The sequence below is a fragment of the Protomyctophum bolini genome, assembly GCF_963924005.1.
Source record: "Protomyctophum bolini genome assembly, chromosome: 21".
NCBI lineage: Eukaryota > Metazoa > Chordata > Actinopteri > Myctophiformes > Myctophidae > Protomyctophum > Protomyctophum bolini.
Genome location: NC_137882.1, coordinates 30,187,541 through 30,210,543, shown reverse-complemented (window position 1 = coordinate 30,210,543; position 23,003 = coordinate 30,187,541). Strand labels below are relative to the sequence as shown.

General features: G+C 44.3%; 1 protein-coding gene across 1 annotated transcript in view; it reads left to right on the top strand.

The window, feature by feature from the left end:
* Positions 1 to 23,003, top strand: part of scn5lab (sodium channel, voltage gated, type V-like, alpha b) — a gene marked incomplete at both ends in the record, with an annotated part of 143,496 nt that overhangs the window by 109,610 nt on the left and 10,883 nt on the right. Inside the window, 7 exons of the mRNA XM_080793847.1 lie at positions 3,496 to 3,618; positions 6,901 to 7,009; positions 8,146 to 8,309; positions 13,828 to 13,881; positions 13,977 to 14,118; positions 14,737 to 14,837; positions 15,741 to 16,011. Coding sequence (XP_080649973.1) covers positions 3,496 to 3,618; positions 6,901 to 7,009; positions 8,146 to 8,309; positions 13,828 to 13,881; positions 13,977 to 14,118; positions 14,737 to 14,837; positions 15,741 to 16,011 — 964 coding nt within the window. The remainder of the gene's footprint in view (positions 1 to 3,495; positions 3,619 to 6,900; positions 7,010 to 8,145; positions 8,310 to 13,827; positions 13,882 to 13,976; positions 14,119 to 14,736; positions 14,838 to 15,740; positions 16,012 to 23,003) is intronic.

Below are 23,003 nucleotides of genomic sequence, written 5' to 3'. Positions count from 1 at the left end.
TGCTTGCTTTAGCTATTGAAACAATAGGAGATCTACAAGCTCCTAGCGCGGCACTAAGAGCTTGTAGATCTGCTATTTTTTTTGTTATCGTGAAAATGTGGCGCACATCTTTGGATATATATTCTTTCAGAGCGAACGCTTAAAAAAATTAAACATATTGCACACATAAAAACCTCAGGAAAGTGTTTCTTGTCTACCCAAACATCATTCATTAAGCTCTGGTTGCAAAAGGGGTGAAGTGGCCCTTTAGGTGTAAAAATAAATTACTAACATATTTCATATTTGTATACTTTGAGGTAGATCTGCTATTTTTGGCAAGGAGATTTAGTGTACTATTGATTGAAAAAGAATGCACCAAGTACAGCACAACTCAAACGATAGACTATAGGGTCTAAAGTGGTTGAACTGAAGTGATATTGATTCATTCTAATCTATTAATGATAATGATTAATCCTACTAATGTGTCCAACAATTATCCCTTTGATATGTTCTTTCTTTCTTTCTTTCTTTCTTTCTTTCTTTCTAATTGTTGGTTATACAGTATGTTCATTCATTAATTCATCTTTTAAGGTAATTGATGATGATGATGATTAATTTCAGAACTACAGGTGAGAGGGTGTTTGTAAAGAAACCCATAGGGTGACATGTACAGTAAGGGTCTAATGTCTATACTTTAAATATATACGTAAGTAGGCTATTGCTCTTGTTAAGATCGGTCTCCTGTAAACTTCAATTAGTTATTAATTATTGGATTATGGGAACATGTCATTTAGTGGGTGTAGATTCATTTAGAGCTTGCACACTACAGCTGTATCTTTTGCCCGAATATACCATGTTTTGCGTAATATACCAGCACCCACACATCCAGTCATCCATGTATAGGTAGCCTACTATAGGGGCTCAGTTTTCGTCACCCTTATCCCTAAACTTCTTTGAAAACATTTTTGAATAGTTCAACTAGCTGCATTGACACGTTGTGAGCTTGTAGACTGGCCATTTTAACTACTCAAAAATGTTTTGCAAAATAGTAAAGAAGTTTAGGGATGAGGGGTTTAGCGGTGACGAAAATGCAGCCCTTGGGCTTTTAAGCAACTACGGTAGTCAACAATTTGACTAGTAAATCCACTAGTCGACCTTGTTTGGAAAAGAGGGAAAAAAAAGTTTTTTTCCCCGATTTTGTGGGCCTCAGGATCAGGTAGATTATAGTTATAGTCACCAATCAATGTACACAGTTTTTAAATGTACAAATATTTATTTCCAAAAATATACTTCTACTACTTCTTTTTACATAATAGGTATAGTTAAACAACTAGTCAACTAGTAAAAATGACTAGAAGTGAATGCCCCGTATGGTACTGCTTACTCACACTGGGTGTCATTTCTATTTCTGTGTTCAACATTCCATGTGCAAGGTGATTTACGCATTTGAAAATGTATTTCAGCATACGTAAAATACGGACTTAAATGGGGAAAATCCTCGATTTCTTGCCCTGGTAGATATCATTGTTCTAACAACTTCAAGATACGACTTTTATCCAACAGCCACATTAGAAGCTATATACATGTATATCCGTTGCCAGTGGCGTGCACAGACATTTAGAGGGGCAGGTGCTCAAGTGGAAAAAAAGGGCACATTGGGCAGCGCATGGAACTAGCCGGTTGCCTTAATAGTGGGAGATCTATAGATTTTGGAGCCTAAATAATATATTAGAAGCTTTTTTATCAGGAATTGATCAATGTCACCATGGTCCACATACTGTAAAGTGCACACACTGTAAGAAAATAAAAAGAAAAGGGCAGGTGGTGCTCCAGCACCCCCTAGTGACTATCTGTGCATGCCACTGTCCATTGCGTGTTTGAAGTCCCTGGTCGGGTGTCCTGTAGATTCCATTGAATTTCTCTGATCTCCGTGCCCAGGGGTGTTCTGTTCTGTATAGCTTCCGTTGAATGCCATTGAACTCCCTGACCACCGGGGGTGGTGTTCTATATAGATTTCTCTGCTGAGCATGCTGGCTCATGCCATCAGCGTTGACCAGATCGCCACCATGAGAGTGCTGAGAACGTTGCGGGCTTTGAGGCCCCTCCGCGCTGTGTCCCGCTTCGCTGGGATGAGGGTAAGACCCCGAAAGGAGACCCTCTGGAGACCCTCTATAGACTGCAGAGGTGTGCACTCCAGACTTGGACTCGAGTCAAAACTAAAAAAGAATTAATCGAGACTTGACTTGACTTGATGACTTCCAACAAGCTTAATAATAGGACTTATTGGCGTTCGATATAAAAAGTTTTGGACTTGGGACTTGCCCAGTCTCGCTGTGTCCTCCCACAATTTTCAAATGCTCTGACAATGATCAAGTGATGAAACGGATGTGCAAAGCCCCCTCACCAATTCCGTTTCGTCTTTACAGTTGCGGAAATGTATCCTAATCAAAAATCATCGAAGCATACAATATATCTTGCTGCTTACCAATAATGGAAACTTGTGTAGTTCCAGACCCTATATGGCATTTGGAGATTGTGTAATTGTTGTCTGGCTATGCGAGACTAGGACTTGCCTGTACTTATTGGGACTTGACTGTACTGTACTTGCAAAACAGTGACTTTGTGCCACCTCTCTGACTAGACCTCTATCGAGCATCGTTCCACTGCTTAAACCCAGCAGTAGTGTTAGCTCCAGGCAGCGTTTCTGCTACGCTGTGGTTTCCTGCTTGGCTGGATGGCTGGTTTCAGGGATCTCTCTCTCTCTCTCTCTGACATAGTCACATCCTTTGGGGCTTGTTTTCGTTAACCTGTCTGGCAACACTGGCGGTCTTGCCCTGATGCTGTGAGCAGTGTTGCTATTATGCATCGTGCTTATAGCCTACTATTTTGTGTCAAAATGGCTGCTGTGGAATAAAAGGTCAATTTTAATTGCACGCTCTACAGGTGTCGTATACAGAAGATAGCCTACTAATAATCATCTCCTCCACAGCTGCAACCATAAACAATTCAAAGTTTCGAATTCTTCTAAACACGTTATTGTTTTTATCATTATTATTTATTTGTTCCACTGCAGGGTGTGACATGTGATTGTGTTGCAGTTATTTCAGCTGTTAACTCAACAGGACAACACTCAGCCTGTCTTCATGTTCCTATACAACAGTGTTCAGTTCTGCAGCAGTTGGACAAGATGGCAGCACATGGTGTTTCTCCACGTACAACTCCCCCCAACCCCCCCCCTCCCTTTCTCCTTCTCTCTAATCCTGATGGCCCTCATTATTTTGCAGGTTAGCTCTGATTAGCATCCAAGCTAATGTTCCTGGCGCTTTCTTCTGGCTCTCTCCCTCTCTCCCCTTATCTTCTGTTGTTCTTCCATCTGTCTTTTAGGTCTCTCTCTCTCTCGTTCCTCTTCCCCCTCTCTCTAATCCTGATGGCCTGCATTCTTTCACAGGTTAGCTCTGATTAGCCTACAAGCTAATACTCTCGGCTATCTCTCTCTCTCTCTCTCTCTCCCCTCAGGTGTCATTGGTCAGTCTGGTAGCTAACACGTTGGGTTATTCAGAGTTTGCAGCCATCAAATCGCTGAGGACCCTCAGAGCGCTGCGGCCCCTCAGGGCTCTCTCCAGATTTGAAGGGATGAGGGTAAGAGAGACGGTATTAAAAACCAACCAATCAAAACACATCCGGGCCCCAATAATACGGTTGAGAATCCCGAAAACCTACGTATAGGGGGAGACCCAGCGCCCCCGCCAGGCATACGCGATGCAGTACGCACTGTGCGTAGGGCAAACTTTATTTATTTTATTTTATTTTTAATCACACTGTCAGAGCTGGTGTGTGGACTTCACGTCTGCTATACAAGTACGATAACCAGTGTCCATCTGTCTGTGGACAGCTAATCTCCGGAACCTGTTGGCCCGATTGAGGTGAAACTGTGCACACAATTTGTTTAGGATCAAGCCAAGACAAACAGTGAAAATAGCAAAATGATAATAACTGCTGCTATAGAGGGAAATGATGAGTAACAAGCAACAAAAAGAAAAGATAGTCATATATGTCAGGTGAAACAAACGCTGTCTCCGTTGTGCATCTTTCCTGCTCTCCAGTTAGCTCATAGCCTTAGCCGCGATTCGCTGCGGTGTGTGCATATGGGTGTTGGGTGAAAGCAGCCCTTCCGCGTTGAGTGTGTAGTTTAGGAGGCAGCCAATCATGACTATAGGTCTCTAGTCGCTACTACGCGATTGGCTGGCGGCGTTTCTGGCGGCGTTTCATAGTATGGGCTCAGACTTACGTTGGCTTAGGCGGCGTTTCAGAGCATGGGGTCAGACTCCCATTGACTTAGGCGGCGTTTCAGAGCATGGGGTCAGACTCCCATTGGCTTAGGCGGCGTTTCAGAGTATGGGGTCAGACTCCCATTGACTTAGGCGGCATGGGGTGTGACTCCCATTGATGATTAGCTCACCCCATTGATGACAAGGTTGCTTACATTTCATGAGTCATTAGTCAGGTTTCACCTAGACTGGAACTCACCTGCTTTATATGGCATAGGCAGCATCCGCTGGGAGAAACTACACACAGCTGCATGACATGAGACTAATTAATCAGAGCGACAGAGAGAGAGAGAGAGAGGAGTGTGTGTTTGTGCGTGTGTGCGTCAATTTAACAATGGTGCAGCCGATCAGAAATCAGCAGAAAGCGAGCGACGTTTGCGCTACTGTATGCCAAATTGAAGTGGACTCGGCCCCAGACTTTTTTTTTCTCTCCCTGGAAATAAAAACGTCTGGGGTTCCGAGGCTATACACTAAATCCCAGTGTTTAGGTTATAAACACTTATTTGTGACACTTTTTAAACGTGTCACAGTGTTTAGATTATAAACAGAAGAACATGTTTATTTGCCAGTAAACACATAAACGTGTTTGGTTATGGTTTGTACAATCAAAGTCAGTCATAGGTGTTTAGAATTCGAACACTAGGTGTTCTCGTGAGCTGTTTTGAGTGTTCTACTGTATTTTGTGACCATTAATAAACATTTGGGTGTTATTATTACACACTGGTGTTTAGGTTTCAAACGCGTCACATGTTCCAGGGATTTAGCGGTTTCACCTGACAAAAAAACCCAAACAGACATATTGTTTCATGTAAACACGGGGCAAAGTTGCATACTATGCCCTTTATCTGCTATATACATAATTCAAGTATTTGACATTATTCCCAGTAGTTGTTCTGTGGCCTCGGGTGTGTTTGGGTGCGTTGGTTTCCGTGCGCGTCGCAGTGGTGACGTTCCAGCAACGTGTTGTCTCAACACCTATCATCAGTGTTCCAACCATGGCTAACATCAGTGTTGTGTCTGACATCAGTGTTCCAACCACGGCTAACATCAGTGTTGTGTCTGACATCAGTGTTCCAACCACGGCTAACATCAGTGTTGTGTCTGACGTCAGTGTTCCCGTCATGTCTATATCGTGTCCAGTGGTGGAAAGTAACTATTAAGACAATTTTACTTAAGTAATGGTATTTGAGTACAAATGGAGGTATCTGTGAGTTACTTGAGTATTTCCAATTTCCAATACTTTTACTTCTACTCCACTACTATCTCAGAGGCAAATGTTGTACTTTTATTCCACTACCATTTATTTGAAAACGCTAGTCACTCTTTCATTGTTATTGCAACTCATACATTAAACACTTCAGCCTTATACTGTACACATTTTGGCCATTTGAAAATAGCTGATCTACAAGCTGTGAGCTTGTAGATCTGGTATTTTCAAAATATTTGTCTACACTTGAAATGGGACATTCTGCATATAGTGAGTAGTTTTTTAAATACATTTTGATGCAAAAATTTGGTACTTTTACTCAAGTACATTTTTAATTCTGGACTTTTATAGTCTTTCTATATTGCAGTAAGCTATTGATACTTTTACTTAAGTAAAACATTTGAGTACTTTTTCCACCAATTGTTCCCTTTGTGTCTAACATCAGTGTTCCCACCGTGTTAAAGGGCCACTTCACCCCCAATCTTCATATAATTGGTCCTCACCTAATGCTCATTTTAAGATGACACCAATTATATGCAAGTAAGATGAGGTTGAAAATGGGTGAAGTGCTCCTTTAGAAATGTAAATGTTATCAGTGTTAATTAAACTTAAATCTGTTGTGTTCTGTGTTTTCGTCTGTACACTCACTGTGTTTGAAACGGCAACACGTATCATCACATTGTATTACCTTAACTTCTAACGTGCGTGCATGTTTACCATTAAACAGTATTACATGTAGTGTTTAACATCTCTCTGCTTGTGTTCATTTCTATATTTAGTGCATCTGGTTTTGACCCATGGCTGTCATGTCCTCCATGTCCTCACTATGTCCATTCCTGTCCCTCTCCTCTCCTCTCCTCTCCTCTCCTCTCCTCTCCTCTCCTCTCCTCTCCTCTCCTCTCCTCTCATTGGGTGTGTATTGCGTCGGTGTATATTTCATGGGTGTGTATATACAGCACCAAAGTCTGACGTCAATTTTTCCATGAGTCCGTGTATAATTGAAGTATTTAAATTTGTATTATAATACCCATAAGGGTGGATCTTAGATTGTCTCATATAAGAACTGTGTTTGAAAAATAAACAAAACATCCTGGCCAATGTTTATACTGCTGCCGAATTAGTTACATTTTCGCTAGAAACAGACTGTGAGTGACCGACTGTCGTAAACAATACAGACAGAATATCCATGACGATATTGGCAGAGACAGTTTGGACCACAATTCAAGTTGTATTATGAGACGATTTTTAGATAACCCAATGTTATTCTCCATAGACCCTTCATGGGGATGAGCGAGTGACGTCAGGACTTTGGTGCTCTATTGCGCCCAGGTGGTGTGTGTGTGTGTGTGTGTGTGTATATATCTCATGGGTGTGTATTGCGTCCAGGTGGTGGTCAATGCCCTCATTGGAGCCATCCCCTCCATCATGAACGTACTGCTGGTCTGTCTGATCTTCTGGCTGATCTTCAGCATCATGGGAGTCAACCTGTTTGCCGGTATGTAACCCTACAGTGTTGGAAGAAGTACTATACTCACAGCTTATTATTACTGGCCCTTACCCGTTGTGGGATATTGCCGTCCCCATTGTGGCCGCAGGGGTACTGCTCCCTGGGTGCGTTTCCGCATTTTTTATTCACTAATAAATTCATTATTCATTTGTAATTTGTTAAATTGGAAAAAGGGGCTTCGTTAAGACCTCCATATTATTATGGTCAATGCCTGTGTGAAAAGTGGGAGCGATTGGTGCAGGCGGTGAGGAGATACAGCAGTGTTTTCTGACAGACAGACCCTCAGACATTCAGACAGACAGACAGACATTGACTGAATTATAGTATGATTATTATTTCATGGCTCCGAGACATGGACACTTTCAAAGACATTTGAAATAATGTGTGTAAATTTGAGAAACGGCTGGGTGGCACTTACACCCGCCTTCTAATGAGAGCGCAAAGTCTGACTTGGAAGAGCCACCCATCGACCTCTCTAATATTCCCAGCGTGTTTCTTCACTAGTCTGGCGTGGCAGTGTGAAATCCATGATCTCGTCCGCGGTCGAAAAATGTGGATTATTTCATTACATGAGTATAAGGCTATGGACCAGAGCTACATCCCTACCTGCTTTCTCTGCGCCATTTAAGGCCGTTTCCAAGTGTTAAAATGTAAAAGACCAATAGTATCATGAAGAAAACAAGATGTTAAGACCGCTGAACCAAATAGAATAAAGTTTACCTTCAGAAAAAGCGTTGTTTATGGCTTCTGAATGTAGGTCTTTTAACATGTAATGTCTATGGACTGACGTCACGTCAACACCACTAGGTCTGGAAAGGGGGTGGGGAAAGGGGGTGGGGACGCGCTGTGAGATAGGCCTATATGCATGGCAAACTGGGGGGTCCGTGAAGTTTAACGGGTTGAGAATCACTGCTAGAGCCGTCACATGTCTTATGGGGGGTCCTTAATTGGCATGTCTTCAAATGGGGGTCCGCGGGCCAATTGGTGTCAATTTGGGGGATCATTGACATGGAAATGTTTGGGAACCACTGCACTATAGTGTCTGGGAAGTCTCTCTTTAATCCACGCGTGTGTTTACTTTGCTTATTGTGCTTGTCGTCACTCTGGACCTTATTTTTTTGCAGGGAAGTACGGTCGCTGCATGAACAAAACGGGCTTCGTCTACAACGCCTCGTTCATCAACAACAAGAGCGAGTGTCTGTCCCTCAACGACCCGCAGTTCTACTGGAGCAAGGTCAAGGTCAACTTCGACAACGTGGGGGCGGGCTACCTGGCCCTGCTGCAAGTGGTGAGTGACTGGTGCGCTGCTGCTAAGCTATAGCCTTGTTCTAGCGCTGCTGCTAAGCTAGCCTTGTGCTAGCGCTGCTGCTAAGCTAGCCTGCTGCTAGCGCTGTCCCTTTAGCGTATAGGGCAACACGCTAAAGGTGTGTTCAGACTTGGAACGGTTAGAGTGGCGCCATTACATACAGAGTCAACGCGAAGACGAGAAGTTGTACGAGCGCTGCGAACGGGCGCGGCGCGACCTGGCACGGCACAAACGGGATGAACCGAGGTGAATATTTCAATTCAAGTCTGAACGCACCTTTAGGGGGGCAACAAAATGCATCTGATCAACTTCTAGTAGGTGAACAGTAGACTGGACATAAAGACTCACAAGTCACCAGTCATCACTATATTATGCTATACAAACGGACGGTCGGAAAGCGGTCTGCACTTCCCACAGAGTTCCACATTGTTTTCATGTTGTTAGAAAGGTGAATTTGAGAGCGAGTCCACAACTCATAAATAATCCATTGCGATGGAGAGAAGTCGAGAAGTCAAGGCGCTCTGACAGAAAAACTCAGCCCCTTCGTTCGCCGGTTCGTCTTGCATGACAAGCATCAATCGGAGCATGTGAGCGGAGTGGAGCGCTGGTGAAATGCTGCTCCACGCTCCAGGAGGCGGCTGATGTCACGCTCGCTATTCGCACACGTCGCTCCATCTCGCACCTTGATTTGCGTGATGGAGCGATGGAGCTTGATCTATACAAGCTCACAACGCGCTGCATTTTTAGACATTTGAAAACTTGAACGGGACATACTTACATACTACTTTTTTACACTTTTTTACATTTTGATACCAATACTTTTGCACTTTTACTCAAGTACGTTTTGAATTCCGAACTTTTACAATTGAGTACTTTTAGTTTTTTTTTCCCCACAACTGTCCATCGGCTCACCTTGATTTGTGCACCGCACCATCAGGCCCCGCCCAGGCGTCCACTCAGCAGCCACACTAAACACTACACACTAAACACTAAACTAAACACTACACACTAAACACTAAACTAAACACTACACACTAAACACTAAACTAAACACTACACACTAAACACTAAACTAAACACTACACACTAAGCACTAAACACTAAACACTACACACTAAACACTAAACTAAACACTACACACTAAACACTAAACACTAAGCACGACGCGTTGTGAGCTCGTAGACTGGCCATTTTAACTATTCAAAAATGTTTAGCAAAATAGTAAAATAGGCAAAGAAGTTTAGGGATAAAGGGGTATAGCGGTGACGAAAATGGAGCCCTTCGTGTTCCAAACGTCCCACGTTATAGTACGTTATAGTCAAGTCTGCTCGGATTGCAGACTTATACATGCATGGGTCCAAAGCCTGCTGTATGGTATTAGAATGACTTATTTTAGACTGTACTGTAACTTGGGAACTTTGGAAAATATGCAGCTTATAGTGAATCGTGCCCAATGTATTTATTGTAATAAGACAATGTTAACCCATTCTGACCGGGCACCCATTTTGGTGTTAGCATCATGTTATGCTTTACCTATTGAAAAATAGCAGATCTACAAGCTCATATCGCGCCACCGAGTGGCGCGATACGAGCTTGTAGGTCTGCTATTTTTGAAAAATTCGAAGAACGACTGACATTTTTAGAATCTGATCTCAGGTCAGAATGGGTTCATCAGACCAGTGTGTTGTCCAGTGGAAACCTCGTATGAATCTGATCTCAGGTCAGAATGGGTTAAATCCTTTGTGGGTCAATGAATAATCACAATGCAGAGAGGGGGACTCGAGTCACCAGAAGTGGACGTCGCACCACTTACTCTCTCTCTCTCTGATGGGCTGCAATCAAACAGTCGGTGTCTGAGAGCTTTTTATTTTTAGAGTGATTTCAGAGAGAGAGAGAGAGAGAGAGAGAGAGAGAGAGAGAGAGAGAGAGAGAGAGAGAGAGAGAGAGAGGGAGAGAGGGAGAGAGAGAGAGTAAGTTTCAGCGTTGTCGGTAGGTGAGAGTGTCGTCATAGCGACAGCCCACTCAGCTCCTCACCTCATGTGTGTTTGGCCGGTCGCCACGGCGACCGTCAGCACCTGGAAATAGCTGCCTTCTAGCGTCTCTGACACACGCACACACAGTGACACACACACACACAGTGACACACGCACACAGTGGCACACATGCACACAGTGGCACACACACACACACAGTGACACACACACACAGTGACACACGCACACACAGTGACACACACACACACACAGTGACACACGCACACACAGTGACACACGTGCACACAGTGGCACACGTGCACACAGTGGCACACGTGCACACAGTGGCACACGCGCACACAGTGACACACGCACACACAGTGACACACGCACACACAGTGACACACGCTCACACAGTGACACACGCACACAGTGACACACGCACACACAGTGACACACGCTCACACAGTGACACACGCTCACACAGTGACACACGCACACACAGTGACACACGCACACAGTGACACACGCTCACACAGTGACACACGCACACACAGTGACACACGCACACATAATGACACGCACACACAGTGACACACGCACACACAGTGACACGCACACACAGTGACACACACACACACACACACACAGTGACACACGCACACACAGTGACACACACACACACACACACACACAAAGTAGTGGACACTAGTGAAGTACATGCAGCGAGCTAGAGAGTTTTAATTTTAGTCACCTGAAATGTTTTGTAGTGTTAGTCTAGTTTTAGTCGACTAAATCTACAGTTGATATAGTCGACTAAAATGTATGTCGGTGGGCCTTGATGCCGTCGTAATGATCACTTGAAATGTCAGACACTGTAATTTAACACTGCTGTAACACTGCAGGGGCCACATGTGGCCCCCAAGTGTGTTGGTGAGGATTGGTGATAACGGTGCGTGCCCCTGGGGGGGCCCTGGGGGGCCCGACTGCTGGCAGACCCCGAGAGGGACTTGAATTGTGGTGAAGTGATTAATGGTATTGATGTTCAAAACGGACCAAATTACAAGTTTCTGGAGTTCCTACTCAACCACGTCTCTGCACGCACGCACGCATGCACGCAAGCACTCTCTGTCTCTGTCTCTCTCTCTCTCTCTCTCTCTCTCTCTGCCGTTTGTCCTTTGATTGCATCTGAGAACAGGAACAGGAAGTCCATAAAAGGACGTGGCTTGTTGTCTCATTGATAAAAATCACAATGGAGGCTGAAGTGTTGCCAAGGCAACCAGTCTGTCCTCATAGTTTCATAAACAACCCCCCCCCCCCCTCTCTCTCTCTCTCTCTCCCCCCCTCTCCTCAGTGTCAATATAAAGGGCAAGGACACTTTGGTAAAGGTTTGGGTTGTGTAGTTACCTTGTCATGATGGAACTTGGCTGCCATGCAATGTAATTTTCAAAGGCCATGCATTGGAGTGTGTCACAACCTTATGCGGAGTCTAGAGGCTAAGAGGAGTAACACACAAAGTATACAGCTGCACCACTAACGGAAAAGGTGTGCATTATTCATTAATGACAAATTGATTGTTACAGAAACTCCATATAAATGTCAGTATGAATTGGGAAAGGCCTAGAACGTCAGGCCAGGGTGGCCATGAAAGGACAAAACAACAAACACAAACTCATGTTAATGACGTTTAGAAGATTTAGAATTTAGAACACTTTTCCTGGGGGTCTTTATGTGTGTAAAATGTGGTTTTAGATATTCTAGATTTTAGCTGTGAGCCCAGTGTCTCTGATGTCATCGACACTGGGCTCACTTGGACTACAATTCCCATAATGCTTTTATAGAAAAAAGCGGAGATCCGGGCACAACGCATATAGTTAAAAAGGAGGAAAACTTGATTAAACATGTTTCGACCTATACCGGTCTTCATCAGGGCTTCCCATAATGCACTGCACTGCTCCTCCTTGTGGATAGGGGGAGGGCTGTCTCACTGAGACAACATGTAGTCCTGCAGGAAGGAAGTGAGTCCAGTGTCCATGACATCAGAGATACTTGCTACGGACTGTTCTGAAGTCTAGGGGCAACCTGCCCTCAACATGCACATGCATGGAAGAACAACAACGCTCACAGAATAATACTTCCTTCGATACTCAAAGACAAATAAATTACAAAGTGGCTCAAGTCCATGGTAAGCAGGGCCGGTCCTAAGCAATCTGGCGTCCTAAGCAGGATATTTTTGTCAGGAGTGAGGTTTAGATTGAACCCAGGATGCAAAGCCACAGTATAGACAGAGTAGATTTAAGAATTTAATAACAGAAAATAGGCAAATCTAACAGTAACAAGCAGGCAGGAGAACAGTAGTCCAAACATGCTAATCTACAGAGCAGAATGCAGGCAGAACAGTAGCAGTCCAACAATACAAGGCTTACTGTGTAGAATGGCGGGCAGTAAAGCAGGAAGTCCAAAAATGCAGAGTCCAAGAACAAGCAAGACCAAACACAAGGTTGACATGGTATAACCTGACAGTGAGTGTGTGAAATGAGTCCAGTCTTATAGGAGGTGGGTTGATTGGGGCTGATGAGGTAGTTGAAGACAGGTGTGTAAATGGAACTGGGTGAACTGGGTGTGCTGGAATGGGATATGGGAGTGGCCAGTGTGGAGTCACAGACTGAGGGAGAGACAGAATGTGACATATTTTGCGGCGCCCCAACCCCCCCTCCCCCCCCCCCCCCCGGGGGGACACTGGGGAGGCACTGGGGAGGCAGACACTGGGGAGACACTGGGGAGTCACTAGGGAGGCCCTGCGGGGACACTGGGCAGACAAGAGTTGGGACAGAGTGAAATATATATATATTATATATTTTTTTTTTCTTTTGCTGAAAGTATTACAAAGGAATGGCTCTGTGAGCACTGACGGACGGACTGACTTACATTACAGGGTGATGAATGAACAGAACACAAAAGAAAAGGCGATGATGGCCAGACGAATAACACTTAACTCAAATCCCTAACGAACAACAGATACAACACTACAACTGAACCTAACAAACATGAGCTGCACAGAACTAAACGGGACAAAACTATAACACTCCTTCATGGTGCCTTGCATGGTTTCCGCTGCCATCGGTGTATGAATGGGTGAATGTAATGCACAATCTATGTAAAGCGCCTTGGATAAAGGCGCTATATAAATGCACCATTTACCATTTACCTTCCCGAAGGGAGTGAAACTAAAGACAAGCAGAACGAAAACAAATTAAGCAGACATGACGAAGATATCGGAGCGTAGGCGGCTGGAGGGAAGACCAACGCTAAGCGGTGTTTCCTCGTCGAAGGGCTGAGTTTTGTCATTAACATGTATTCTTTTGCAAAAAGGGAAGTTTCCCTTTTCAGCACTCAGTGCTGAAAGTCTCAGTCTCAGAAGACCAGAATGAATGAAATAAATAAATACATGAGTAAAAATTTTAATAATGAAATGTACGTATTGAGGCCTTGTTGACATGAACAACATGCTCTTATGTGTTTCCTAGGCTACCTTCAAAGGCTGGATGGACATCATGTACGCGGCTGTGGACTCTCGCGCTGTAAGTTCAAGTCCAGTCCAACTCTATAGCTGTTAATCTGTACAATAGTGCATGAGTTAACTGTGTGTGTGTGTGTGTGTGTGCGTGCGTTGCAGGTGGAGGAACAACCCATCAAGGAGATCAACCTCTACATGTATCTGTACTTTGTGGTCTTCATCATCTTCGGCTCCTTCTTCACCCTCAACCTCTTCATCGGAGTCATCATCGACAACTTCAACCAGCAGAAACGAAAGATAAGCACCAAATAAATATGTAGCCTATAATACAAACACACTTGGCTCCTCACTGGCAGGTGAGCCAGTATAGGGGTACAACAGCACGTCCTCCCGGTGGGGGCTCCTCACTGGTTGGCAGACCACTGAGAGTGCCCGAACCCCACTTTGAAAAGCAGTGGTTTTATATCGCTCAGAGGTTTTATTCTGTGCCCGTTGTCTCTTTCCATTGTGAACCCAGGAGAAGTAAAGGTATCGCGTCATCCTCGCTGCTCCCACTGCTAAAATAAAACGGGGCCAGTCAGCACTTATTTCCCCAAAACTGTTACTTTCCAGGGAATGTAAATTGTCTGCTAGCACGTCTATGTTTGTTTAGCCCATTTAGACCTGAGGCCGATTCTGAAACAATGTCTTCAGTTTTCTGAAAAACCCATGTTTCTATATCTCCGTGTTGCTCAACTTTTTCATGTCGCCGATTTAAATACAGTGGTCGCCCCTCACTTCACGTGAGTGTGATTAGTGATAATAGAGCTCGGCTGATGATGCTGTCTACGTGCTGTCTCTCCGGGGAAGATAACTGTGTGTGTGTGTGTGTGTGTGTGTGTGTGTGTTTGTGTGTGCGTGCGTGCGTGCGTGTACTTAGGAGGACAGGACATTTTCATGACGGAGGAACAGAAGAAGTACTACAACGCCATGAAGAAACTGGGCTCGAAGAAGCCCCAGAAACCCATTCCTAGACCTCTGGTAAGACCACATACTACCGCTATATCAGGCGTGGACAACTTTGATGATGGAGAGGGCCGCAATATATCCATGCTCACTCCAGAGGGCCGCAATATATCCATGCTCACTCCAGAGGGCCGCAATATATCCATGCTCACTCCAGAGGGCCGCAATATATCCATGCTCACTCCAGAGGGCCGCAATATATCCATGCTCACTCCAGAGGGCCGCAATATATCCATGCTCACTCCAGAGGGCCGCAATATATCCATGCTCACTCCAGAGGGCCGCAATATATCCATGCTCACTCCAGAGGGCCGCAATATATCCATGCTCGCTCCAGAGGGCCACTATATTTCCACACTCACTCCTGAGGGCCACTATATTTCCACACTCGCTCCTGAGGGCCACTATATTTCCACACTCGCTCCTGAGGGCCACTATATTTCCACACTCGCTCCTGAGGGCCACTATATTTCCACACTCGCTCCTGAGGGCCACTATATTTCCACACTCGCTCCTGAGGGCCACTATATTTCCACACTCGCTCCTGAGGGCCACTATATTTCCACACTCGCTCCTGAGGGCCACTATATTTCCACACTCGCTCCAGAGGGCCACTATATTTCCACACTCGCTCCTGAGGGCCACTATATTTCCACACTCGCTCCTGAGGGCCACTATATTTCCACACTCGCTCCAGAGGGCCACTATATTTCCACGCTCGCTACACACTACTATTATAATACTATATAATAAACAATCTAAAAGAATAGGATTTAAGATAGAAACAGACAGTAACAGTATGTCTTGTCTGTTACTCTGACCTTAGTTACTTATAGTTACTCTGTCTTAGTTACTTGTCGTAACTCTGTCTTACTTAGTTGTCTTACTTCTCCCTCCCGCCCTCTCTCCCCCCTGCAGAACAACGTGCAGGGCTTCTTCTTCGACCTGGCGGGGAAGCAGGCGTTTGACATCATCATCATGGTGCTGATCCTGCTCAACATGATCACCATGATGGTGGAGACGGACGAGCAGGCGCCGCACATGGAGTACATCCTCAACAACATCAACCTGGTCTTCATCATCATCTTCTCGTGCGAGTGCACGGTGAAGATCATCGCGCTGCGCTGCTACTTCTTCACCGTGGGCTGGAACATCTTCGACTTCGTCGTGGTCATCCTGTCCGTCGTGGGTGAGTGTCCTGTCCGTCTGTCCGTCCGTCAGTTAATTGAAACACTTCAGCTCAGAATGACCATTAGCCGTGTATTGCAAAGCTTTTGCATTTAGTTTGGCGGTGTGGCTCTGCCGGTGTGGCTCTGCTGATGTGATATCATATCACAATTGACATCTCAGATTATCTGTGAACCGAGCGACAGCTCTGATATCAACAACAAACCACAGAGCAGAGCATAACAAAGACATTACATCAACAGCATAACTTTACTTTACTTTGTTTATTTAGACGGGACAGAGCATATCAATGAACAGTAGGGTTGGGATTCGGAACCGGGTCCATTTCAGAACCGGTTACGACATTGCGGATCCGGAGCCGGTTCCATCGTTTTTGTATTAACGCTTCCCCAAACGGTTCTCATCAGTCGTCATTTAGCTCCGCTGTGTCTGTGCATGCATGCAAGCAGAGCCTGGGGTGATGTCACCCCAAATACATGAGTGAGTGAGTGGGGTCGGGGAGGATACGCCCCACTGTTCTGTGCATTCAGCGACCACCGCGGAGCGAGTGGGACAGTATGTCGAAGAGATCTCCAAAGTGTGGTTAACAGAGAGGGAAATTACTCTGAGGCTGAGCATGCAAAGTGCAATAAATGCGATGCTATAGTTCCCTGCAAAGGTTGTTGCAACTTGTACCAGTTGCACCACGTCCACATTGAGGAATAATCGAGAATAATCTAGGCCCCCAGTTTGACATGCATATTAGGCTACAGACCCCCATTTAACACTTTAACTGCTACAGGTTCTAGCGGACCAAGGCTTACTGGTGCTAAGGGGTTAACATGGGCTTTTTGAACTTTTCGGGGGGCCCACAGCGAGGGGCCTCTTATAGCGAGAATCACACCGCATAAATCAAAAGAAAGCCCAACTTGTCCACTAATTTAAAAAAAAAAAATTATGATTCTACCATCTTCCATTCTGGAGATATTGACCTTTTTCTAACACCTGCTTTTGCCTGCACGCTGCTCGTGAAAAAAAACAACAGAGATATGGAGGCTTGAAGTTGACAGACATTGACAGACAGATATAAAAAGATATCATATACATACTATACACTGAATGAAAGCCCTGAATGTCTACTTTTAGGAGGAAAACAAATACACATTGATCCCATGTACAGTTTGTCACTAATTGGCTATTGAATGCAGCTTGCGCCCACCAGAGAACTTTAGAGAAGGCATGGACCCGAATAACTATTATTCACAAAATAAGGCCTATAGCGACATGTACATACTATATACCGTATGAAACAGTAGACTCTCTGCTTTCATAAGAAAAATACCACCCAGAAAAATCACACCCCTGTGAAGTGAGCAGTGCAATTTCACTGCTCACTTCACAGGGGTGTGATTTTTATTATTATTACAGTATTAGTATTTTTCTTATGAAAGCAGAGAGTCTACTGTTTCATACGGTATATAGTATGTACATGTCGCTATAGGCCTTATTTTGTGAATAATAGTTATTCAGGCCCATGCCATCTCTAAAGTTCTCTGAAAAAGATAATTTTAGAGAAAGCATGGACCTAACAACTAAATATTCACAAAATAAGGCCTATAGCGACATGTACATACTATATACCGTATGAAACAGAATACTCTCTGCTTTCATAAGAAAAATACTAATACTGTAATAATAATAGAAATCACACCCCAGTGAAGTGAGCAGTGCAATGTTGCACTGCTCACTTCACAACATTGCACTGCTCACTTCACAGGGGTGTGATTTTTATTATTACGAGTAAGACGCGCGAACGCGGAAAGCGAACGCAGATCGTAAATTGCAATAACAATTAGAATAAATTACAGACATGATCTGCAGGGTGTCATAGTTAGTGCTTGGACCACGCCAGCTCCATATATGGTCACAAAAGACGCCATCACACTCATGTCACCATGACTCAGCCATAACCATATAAGGAGTCCCCAAAGCAGGACCACGCCATCACACTCATGTCACCATGACTCACAAATCACTCAGCTCCATATATGGGCACAAAAGGGCCAGGTCCCCATATACAGTAAGCGGGACAGACAGACACACACACACACACACACACACACACACACACACACACACACACAGACAGACAGACAGACAGACAGACGTGATCTGCTAGGTCTCATAGTAAGTGCTCATTGCATTCGCAATTACAATATTAGTTTTTTTCTTATGAAAGCAGAGAGTCTTGATGCACATATCTGATCATAAAACGGACTTGGAAACTTTCTTCTGCCTGCATCGTGGTCAGTCTCTCTCCTAAGTTGTTAGAAAATATAAATCAGCCTCAATCGTAGCCCCATATGTGCCCTCTCCCTACGCTCATTGAACTCATTCTGTGATTCGAGCTACAATCGCAGTAACAGGGGGGGGGGGCAACTAGGCTTTGAGGAAATGATCTTGCATAATCAACATTATTGTCGATTGTCGTGTGCCGCTCCAAACATGTCCAGACATACCACTAACCTCATCGATCCAGTCTCGCGTATCTATAAGGTGAGACGCGAGACTGGATCGGATTATGTCCGGACATGTTTGGAAAAAAAACCAACGACGATCGTGGATGGATGCGGCAGAAGCAGCACGTCAACGTGTTTGGAAGAAAAAAAACAACGAGAAAGGGGGATGGATGGTTGGATGCGAGCAAAGCAGAAGCAGCACGTCAACGTGTTTGGAAAAAAAATAACAACGAGAAAGGGGGATGGATGGTTGGATGCGGCAGCAGCAGAAGCAGCACGTCAACGTGTTTGGAAGAAAAAAAACAACGAGAAAGGGGGATGGATGGTTGGATGCGAGCAAAGCAGTCAACAATTATAGGGAAAATAGCTTTATCCACCACGGCCTCCGCAGTTTAGGATGAGACGTGTGTATTCGTTATACATTACAAACGGGTCAATGACGTCCCAGACGTCTTCATTGCGGTCTTATCACTGAAATGATAATGAATGCAACGGTTACAATCACAGCCGATAGATAGTGTCTGCTGGCGAAGACGCTATGGCTTGTCATGGCGGTCCCTCGATAATGATGTGCAATCTGTCCATGACTAACTCCGTGTGTCTGGCAAACGTTATGAAATCAAATGCCGATCGTTGCAGGTTTATATACGGGCAGAGAGCAAATCGCGTTGTATCTTTTTCCGAGAATAAGAGTGCAAGGCAAGCCTTGCAGTTGAAAGCAGTGGGCTGGGGAGTGGGGGGGGAACTGCCAATGCGATCCAAGAGGAAGAGACCCCCCCCCCCACAATTCTCCCTCGGGAGAAACCATGTAGAAACAGGAGGGGAGGGGGAATCGAGTGTATTCACACACACAAGAGCATTGTCCCATCAATTTTAGATCCCCTGACATCTGCGTTGGTCTATGCCGGACGGCCGTCTCCATTACGTCGTACGTCCTCGCATAGACCAACCAATAGGCGGTGCCAGACGCTTCTCAGACCAACACCTCTTTTCAGCAGGGGGGGGTTTTAACTATTTTTAGAGCCGATCGGTGTTACATTATGAGTTGTCCGGGCGCAAATATAGTTGAACTATAGTAATCAATAAAAAAACGTTTTTTGGACCATAAAACGTATAAAAACGTTATGCGCATATCACGGGTGGGTATAATAAAGCGTATAAAAACGCTTTCAGCATTCTAAGTGTTAATGGCATTTCTATATCCGGGACCCCAATGTACTGTATAATAGTAAAATCAATGTTAATTTAACTCTGAGAGTGTTCCATTTGTACACTCTCAGAGTTACCATAAGGGTAATTTTATTCCCCAAACTATCATTTAGCTGGGGACCCCTTGGAACTCCCTCAAGGACCCCTGGGGGTCCCCCCCCTATATAGAGCGTCACAGTCCCGCCCCCCCCCCCCCCCCCCCCCCTTTCAGAACGATGAGTGGCCCAGGAAATAATTCCCCGTTCATTTTCCCCATAGACGTTTTAAAAAGTATTCATTTAAAGACGTTTACGCCACGGACAAAGCCAACTCTTGTCGTGACAAAATCATGACAATAAACACAATGTTTTGGGCCGATCAAATAAGTAGTAAGAAGAAAAAAAAGTGTTGTACCCTGCCTTTTTTCCCTTCTTCTTACTAATTATTTGATCTGCCCAAAACATTGTGTTTATTGTCATGAATTTGTGACAACAAGAAGAGATGAAGAGTTGGCTTTGTCCGCGGCGTAAACGTCTTTAAATAAATAAGTTTTGAAAAGTATGGGGAAAATTAACGGGGAATTATTTCCTGCATGGGCCCTGGCCGGGGGTGGGACTGCAACGCTCTGTTCACATTCAATGATTACCCATCGTCACATTCACCTTTACCCCTATTCAAATTAAAATATTCCCCTAATTCATCTTCACTAATTGCCCATAGTCACATTAAATCATTACACCGGTTCAAATATAAATAAGACCATATAACTCACATTCCCTTATAACCCTTATTCACTAATTGCCCTTATTCACTTATTATCCTTATACACATTCACATTTACTACATAGAATGCATTGTTGCTCTGCTGTGTGTGTGTGTGTGTGTGTGTGTGTGTGTGTGTGTGTGTGTGTGTGTGTGTGTGTGTGTGTGTGTGTGTGTGTGAGTGCGCGCGTGTGCGTGTGATGAATGAGGCCAGCCTATATTGGCCTTGATGTCTCTACTGTACCAAGGTCCTACATACTGTACATCACACACACACACACACACACACACACACACACATGCATGCCCAAATTGTTTTCACTATCACCCATTCACCTTGCTATAGCCCCCCAATTACATGCACGCTTGCGCACGCACGCACACGCACACACACACACACACACACACACACACACACACACACACACACACACACACACACACACACACACACACACACACACACACACAGACACACACAGACAATGGCAAGCGGCCCATTATATATGCCAGCGGTCATCTAAAGATTTTCCGGACAGGCACAGACAGAGACGCCTATTCAGTGGAGCAGGGGTCCTTCTGGCTGACCTTTGAATGATGAATGTTCATAACAAACCCACTTGAATATGGCGAGTGTTGAAGTATACATCTATGCAAAGTGCTGTACTTAAAGCTCTTTGACTGCCAGCGTCGATTCAGTCTGTAATAGTCCTTTATACCAGGGGTTCCCGAACCTCCAAAGACTCTCAAAAGACCTATTTGACAGTGCAGAAACATAATTGCCTTTTGATGCATCAATTAAGCATCAACGACCATCAGCTGGTCACACAGACACTCAGCCTCTGCAGCCCTCTAGAACTGAAAGTGACTGACTGCATGGAGTTGTGTCATTTCTATCCAAATGCCCTTGAATGATGGAATATGATTTAGGATTACTGTGATTATGGTAAGCTCACATACAGTATCACACATACCTTAATTCACTGGTAAAAAAGAAAGAAAGAAAGAAATTGGAGAACAATCTGAATTATTTTGCGGACCCCTGGCTAAGCGACCCCACTTTGGGAACCATTGCTTTATTCTGCCACCGGATGAAGCGGGGGACTTTTGTATTGAAGACCCCAAAATTAACCGGAAGCAAAATTCACATTTGCTGCTATAGACTATTTTCACTGGCTTGGGTCTTGAGCTAAAACGTTCTGAGACCACTGGTTTGGTTTATTTTATTTTATCTGTATGTGGAGGTCCTGAAGATGATACCAATGTTGATTGAAAAAATAATAATATATATATATATATATACAGTATACTGTATATTGTATCGATATCGTGAGCCCACGGTTTACAATGTAGGCATTTTGCAGACGCTCCAATTAATCCAGAGGGATTTACAGTAAGCAGGAACACAAGACAAGGTAATACATCAAAAACATAAAAATACTCATCATGAATCATAAATATGCTAACATGCTAACTAACAGTGGAATATCTATATAATGAACTATGCATATACTAGTATGTGCTATGTCTACATAAAATGCTATATTTAAGTTACATAAGTGCCCAATATCGTGCATCATATGGTATCGTGATATTAGTGTATAAAAGCACGCCCTATAGTAGTTGCTGTATATTTGTATAGATTATTTCTACATATCGAGGTCAATCGGTATACCGAGTGCAGGAACACAGCGAGCTGTCACAACAGTTCACTCATCTTACTTCTGTCTGTGCTGCTGGCACATTGTTGTACCAAACACTCTCCTCGGGTGGTTGCAAGAGGTGTGTGTGTGTCTGATGTCTTGCTATACGGTGGGAAGTGTAGCCCGGTTTCCACCTCATTGCGTGAGCGGTGGGTTCTCCTGGGAGCCACATCAGCCTGTGGTGGCCTTTCTCCGTCGGGAGACATGTGTTCACTCACTGAGTCCGTGTACATGCTGTATAGTAGTAATATAGTCAAGGCTTTCCTTTCCTTGGTTTTTGGACCATAGTCACAGTGCTCAGGTAATCATGCCCACTGTGTATTCCACCGTGGAAAAACGTGGAATTTCCAAAGTTTTAGAGCTAAAAAGCATTCCATTTTGCTCTGATTTTTGCCCCAGTGTTGATTTTGTCGACTAATACTATGACCAAAAAATGTCCGTCGACATTTTCACTGACGAAAACGAAATGAAAACTATGCTATCGTGACTAAAACCAAGACTAAATATATTGACAATTTTGCAAAAAAAAGAAAAACTAGACTAGACTAAAATGTGAGGAAGAGACTATAGTGGATACGAGATCCAGTAGGCTATAAGTCATTTTTTGCACGTGGTTGCATGCTGAAAATAGCCGACCTACAAGCTCACAATTTTCAGCAAAGTGTAAAATGAATCATTATGACGGCATCACATCCAGCTCTCACAACAACAGGAGGCACTGTGGCTCAAGGACATCCTGGGCTCATGGGTCAACTCAATCGAGCAAGATCTGAAATTGAGGAAGGCACTTGCATGGAGGGCCCTGAATGGCATGACCAGCGTATGGAACTCCAATCTCCCCC